Source organism: Rhinopithecus bieti, unplaced genomic scaffold (assembly GCF_001698545.2).
Source record: "Rhinopithecus bieti isolate Rb0 unplaced genomic scaffold, ASM169854v2 scaffold_10524, whole genome shotgun sequence".
NCBI classification, from domain to species: Eukaryota; Metazoa; Chordata; class Mammalia; order Primates; family Cercopithecidae; genus Rhinopithecus; species Rhinopithecus bieti.
The window spans coordinates 975,575-982,082 of record NW_016806605.1 but is presented as its reverse complement, the minus strand read 5'-3'; the positions used below and the strand labels follow the sequence as shown (position 1 = coordinate 982,082).

General features: G+C 39.2%; 1 protein-coding gene across 1 annotated transcript in view; it reads right to left on the bottom strand.

Moving 5' to 3' along the window:
- The window catches only part of LOC108532795 (uncharacterized), a 43,119-nt gene extending 37,631 nt beyond the window's left edge, over positions 1-5,488 (bottom strand). The window contains exon 1 of the mRNA XM_017877064.1: positions 5,442-5,488. Within this exon, the coding sequence (XP_017732553.1) occupies positions 5,442-5,488 (47 nt within the window). The remainder of the gene's footprint in view (positions 1-5,441) is intronic.
- Positions 5,489-6,508: the final 1,020 nt, after the last annotated feature.

Below are 6,508 nucleotides of genomic sequence, written 5' to 3'. Positions count from 1 at the left end.
TTGTTGAGAAAAAAAAAAAAAAAAAAAAGATCTTCCCCTTTGCAAAGCTCAGCACGAGTGGGAATCCTGCCATTGAACAGCCTGTCCATGTTCAATTTTAGCATCATATAATTTCCTGCATAATTGTTTAAATGTCCTCATTCTCATCCCTGTCGCTCCCCCCACACTTTGCTATTTTTTAAAGAAAGCATCCAAACTCCAAACTGGTTCAACAGGGAATTTCACAGAGGAAAAATGCCAGACTGCATCATATGCCTTGAGGTATCGCAACAACTAAGGAAAAAAAGTTGTGCCTCTGAGATGGAAGTCCTCCAGTCTGCCGCTGCCTTCAGTGACCTCTCTTCTCTGCTAGCCTCTTCAAGGCCAGGCATGTGAAAATTCCTCATGTGTTTGTGTCATTTGATTCCCAAATATCACATAACCAAAAATATTAAAATAAAACTGCTCATAACATTTTCCTGAATGCCATCTGGGCCCCACTGGAAGCTGACACTATCTGTCAAACCCAAGATAACCACATTTTCCCCCTCCTTTGTATGTGTTAATGTTTGTCATAATGGATTTCACTTTAATGTCCCAAGTACATTTATGACATTCTTTCAAACCAAGTGGCACTAATGACTTTCATTATTATTTATGCTCCTCCTTAATTATGAGACTCTCACCTCTCTCATTACACACACTCCTTCATAACCCCCTCACTTGGATACATGCTCTCTGGTATGAGGCTAATGTGCCTTGGCTTCCAATTTCAGAAAACACAATGATTAATTACTCCTGTTAAATCACCCTACCCTAGGGTGATCGGATTGGCAAAATGATAAGAAGGGCCAGATTGCTGCTCCAGAAGGATTTCCCAGGACACCTGTCAGAAAGAAATAAAAGGAGAAGCCCCCAGCTCCCAAATAAATAAATGCATGGCATGCATGCTTGTCTTAGCTCTGGGATGAATCACAAGGAGATGCAATTTTAAATTAAAATAATAGAGCATTTGGTACAAATTCTCTGTACTGTGGATGATAATAGTCAGATTCAGTGAAGTGACTAGGAACCAAGCATTCTGTCAGGTAGTACCATGCTTCTTCCATCAATTAAAATACTCTTTAGAAAAAGCTTACCTGCTTTTCCTTACATTTCAAAAATTGCACCATTTTTTTTTTAGCTTCTCCATCAAGAGATGGAATTTATTGTGCAACCCATAAATCTAGGCTGGGTTTATGATTGGATTTATCCAAAACAAACTCACAGAAGTGACATTGTATTTGTTCCAAGCCTGGACTTCAAGAGGTCTTACAGATCCCACTCTGCTTTCTTGCAGTTTCCACTCTAATCTGCTTTCTTGGTGCCTCCACTATTTTCATGGAAACCAGCGCCAGATCACCACATGAAGTGAGGGCCCCTGTGTCTCAGACAGCCCTGATACACTTACTGGCTGAATGAAGAGGCATGAGAAAGGCCAGCCAAGATTAGCCAAATCCATAACACACCATCCACAGAAGTCCAATTGAAATTGCCAATCTGCAGAACCATGAGCTCAGAAAATGTTTGTTGTTTCAAATCTTTTGGGTTAGTTCATTATACAATACAAGGTAACTGATATACCTGTCAAAGGAAAGACATTTGGACATGGAGGCTATGGTGAAGATAGAAGAGGAAACCAATTATTATGAAAACTTACTTTGCTTCAGGAACAAAATAAACAAATTCAGCAAATATGAGACAGAGCTAGTGTTCTCATCTTTATCCTTTTGTAAATGAAAAAAACTGAGGCCCAGAGATGGCACAAAATCAGACTGAAGAAATAATTTGCACAAGATCTTGGGAAGAAAGCAAAGTTCAAAGCTATTGCACTATTTGGTTGTGGAGACAATGTGTGTCTAAGTATCGCACTTGCTGCCTTGGCACACAGACTGAGACCACCTCACCATCCAAAGCAGCATTTCTAGTATCCCCTATTCCTTTCCCACTGCTCCAGCCAGGGATGACAAAAACAGGTAGCTGTGAGTGGGAAGGCAGTGAGGATAGCACAGTCTCCTTGATTTGCTTCTCCTCAGGAAGTAGAACTGCCCCTTTCACACGCCTTTCACAGGAACTGTTTAAGCCATAGCCAAAGTCACATCCAAGTAGACCCATGAATATTGTCCAACACTGCATTTCAGTGTATAAAATTCATTTATTAAGCGGAAGTTGAACAATGAGAACACATGGACAAAGGGAGGGGAACATCACACACTGGAGCCTGTCAGGGGGTGAGGTGCAAGGGGAGGGAGAGCATTAGGACAAATACCTAAAGCATGCAGGGCTTAAAACCTTGATGACGGGTTGATAGGTGCAGCAAACCACCATGGCACAGGTATACCTATGTAACAAACCTGCACATTCTGCACATGTATCCCAGAAGTTAAAGTAAAATTAAAAAACAAAAAAATATGAGTAAAAGGATCTGCATATGTGCCTAAAAGACTGAGCATTTTTTGTTGTTGTTTGTTGCAGAAAGTCAGGGATCCCGAATGGAGGAACTGACTGCAGCTGAGGCAGAAGAACATAAATTGTGAAGATTTCATGGACATTTATCAGTTCCCAAAATTAATACTTTTATAATTTCTTATACCTGTCTTTGCTGCAATCTCTGAACATAAATTGTGAAGATTTCATGGACATTTATCACTTTCCCAATCAATACTCATAATTTCTTATGCCTGTCTTTACTTTAATCTCTTAATCCTGTTATCTTCATAGGCTGAGAATGTACATCACTTCAGGACCACTATTGTACAAATTGATTGTAAAATATGTGTGTTTGAACAATATGAAATCAGTGCACCCTGAAAAAGAACAGAGTAACAGTGATTTTCAGGGAATGAGGGAGGATAACCAAAAGGTCTCACTGCCTGTGGAGCCGGGCAGAAGAGAACCATATTTTCCTTCTTGCAGAGAGTCTATGAACAGATGTGTGAGTAGGCGAAATATCACTGAATTCTTTTCCCAGCAAGGAATATTAATAATTGATACCCTGGGAAAGGAATGTATTCCTGGGGGTAGGTCTATAGATGGCTGCTCTGGGAGTGTCTGTCTTATGTGTTTGAGATAAGGACTGAAATGCGCCCTGGTCTCCTGCAGTACCCTCAGGTTTATGAGGATTGGGAAATTCCAGCCTGGTAAATTCTAGTCAGAGTGGTTGTCTGCTCTCGAACCCTGTTTCCTGTTAAGATGTTTATCAAGACAATGCATGCACAGTGGGACATAGGCCCTCATCAGTAATTCTAATTTTGCCTTGCCTTGTGATCTTTATTGCCCTTTGAAGCATGTGATTTTTGTGACTTACTCCCTCTTCATACACCCCCTCTTATTTTAAAATCCCTAATAAAACTTGCTGATTTTGCGGCTCAGTCCTACCAATATGTGATGACGCCCCCAGAGGCCCAGCTGTAAAATTTCTCTCTCTGTACTCTTTCTCTTTATTTCTCAGAGTGGCCAACACTTAGGGAATATAGAAAGAACCTACGTTAAAATATTGGGGGCTGGTTCCCCTGATAGTTGTTGTTGTTGTTGTTGTTGTTTATAGCTGTTATAATATCTTTCATTATTATGCTGGTCTTTCACTTTTCTTTTGTAGAAAATTTTTTATCTAAAATCACAGCATCTTAAGAATTGAGTTCAGGCTTGCTTCTTTTCTCCCCTTTGCTGAGGAACTAAAAGGATGAATTACTTCTTTTATACTACTCTGTATCCAAATTTTATTTAAAATAAACACAAATTGAAAAACAATGGTGATTATTTCCAAAGTTTCCAGGTAATCTGTTTACTAATTTGAATTTAATTTCCTATTTATCCCATTTGGTTTTTACTTATTCTGACCTCATTCAAATTTCATGTATACATCATTCTGGGGGAACTTTGTTTTATATACCATTTAGCAATTCATTCAAAATCTTTACTCTCCTGGCCTTTGATTCAAATCTTAACCCTGGTACTAATGAGATGTCTAGGCATAGACCTCGGTCCTGATCCTTCTCTGTAAAAATACTGGGATAAATTGTTGATCTCTAAGATCTCTTCAATTTCTGTAAAACTAATTATTTTATAAAGAAAAGCATTTCTGCTTTACCTTCTATGGATGAATTTAAATTTTCTGATGTAAACATTATGAAGTTAGAATACATATATTGAGTTTTCCCCAAGAGACCTTTGTCAGTCTTAATTTTGGAGGCCAACATCTTACTGTAGCAGATTCTCACTGTCAGATGCTTAGAAATAGAGGGACTACTGAAGGAAGCTATTAATATGACTTCCATAGCCTTTCCCATTGGACTTTGTGATTATGTGATAATGTACAAGCAATGAGTTTTAAGCAGAAATATGTAAAATGTGACAAGTGGGAAGATAACTGCTTATGCAAACTACAGTTGTTAATAAACTCAATATGTAATTTTTCCCCAGCTGAGATCACCCTGTCTTTGTGATAAGTTAAATACCACTCATGTATTATAACTTCCAAAGTTTTATAAGTCACAACGTCCCTAGAACAATCATTCCAGTGACAAAACCTGAGCCACTTCCTGGTGGACTGCCTCAGAATCACCTGAAAAATCTTATACAATTTCTGTTCTCTCCTTCTGACCCAGGAAATTTTAGTTCATTAATTCTGGAATCAGGTGAGGAAACACACATTGTATTGTGTTGTTAACAAGCTCCTGAGGTTTTGAGAGTAATTGTTTAGCAGGTTGTTTCGTGTGAGGAGATGGGATAAAATGAGCTTCATTCTAAGTGGCCAAACTGTTATTCTTAACTATGTGCCCAATCCATGATATTTATTTCTAAAGGGACATAGGATATTAACTATGGTAGAGCAGAAGGTGACATGAATCTTAGGTAGCGATGACAACTCTTTTCTGTGTGACCTCAAGTAATCAGTTAACTTTTCTGGGTATCAGTTTCCTTGCCTGTGAAAACAGGTTTTACATAAGACAGTGATTTTCACTATCTTTGAAAACGTGACAAGATGCCCTTGGGGTTCTTTTGGAGTCACTACAACTATGAATCTGGGCAGTGGTTGCACAGGTCAGACCACACAAGGCTCCTCAATTTGAGCACTCCTCTTTGATTTGTTTACAATGTTAAATAGGATTATGTCTGGAGAAAGAGGTCTGACGATAGAATTCTGCACAATATGTCTCCCAGGGCCATTCTGGCTCTGCTGTTCTTTGGTTCTGTACAAATAGCTATTAAAAGGAGAATTACACCAGAAAAGGATCACTTGAAAAGTAAAGTTGATAACAGTCAGACCTGCAGTTGAGCAGCAATTAGTAGCATCACTGTGTGAAAGACTTACAGCAAAGCATGGTATCTCATCGATTTCTGTAGCTATTAAAATTAACTCCCAAAGCTAAGGAAACAGCCCTGGAAATCACAATTAGAATTCCATAATTGTTACACTTTACTTGTCATGCTGTGCCTCTGTTGTTACACAAGGCAGAGCACAAGCCATGGTTGCTAAACAGTCACATCTCCTAGCACACAACTCCTTCAGTATTCAGAGATAGGTAGCACAGAATATGAAGTATAGTTCCACTCACTCTTTAAGACCTTGCTCAAATATCACCTCATCAGTAAAACCACTTCTGATACTGCACATCTCCACTCAGGAAATTGCAAATCTGAGTTGTCTCAACATCTAATAATAATCGTAAATAAAAATGACAACAATGAATATAATTTCTTCACGGGGCTAGGTTTTCTTTCCTATCTCAGGAAATCACTTAAGTTTTACCCAAATAATAACTTGGAACATGATCATTTTCACTTTAATCTGTCTATCTCTGCCATCAGACTAAGTGCTATTCCAACCTTAGCAATCTTTTTGGTTGATGAATACATAAATACATTTTTTATCCCTTCCATGTTTTCACCATTCTTTAAATTCCCATAAACTCTCTTGGCTCCATTTCAAGTATGCTACTCCTGATTCAGTTAATCAGCTAGGCTGTGATCTAATTAAAATAAAAGACACTTAAGTAGGCATGACTATTTGACCAACGGATTGGATATTTTCCTCCTCAAAGAGAAGCTTCCTTGGCCGGGCGCGGTGGCTCAAGCCTGATAATCCAGCACTTTGGGAGGCCGAGCGGCGGATCACGAGGTCAGGAGATCGGACCCTAACTGGCGTAGCACGGTGAACCCGTTCTAGCTAAAAAAATACAAAAAACTAGCGGGACGGGGCGACGTGCGGGCGCCTGTAAGTCCCAGTACTCGGGAGGCTTAGTGCAGGGAAATGGCGTAAACCCGGGAGGCGAGTTTGCAGTGACGCTGAGATTCTGGCCACTGCACTCCAGCCTGACGGTGGACATGAGCAGACTCCTTTCAACAAAAAAAAAAAAAAAAAAAAAAAAAAAAAAAAAAAAAAAAGATAAAGGCTTCCTATCTTTAATGCAAGTATAGCGATGAAATGTTTTGAAGCTGGACTTTCTTTCTTTCTGAGATCCACTGTAGGATTCCTTTTCCTCTAAAA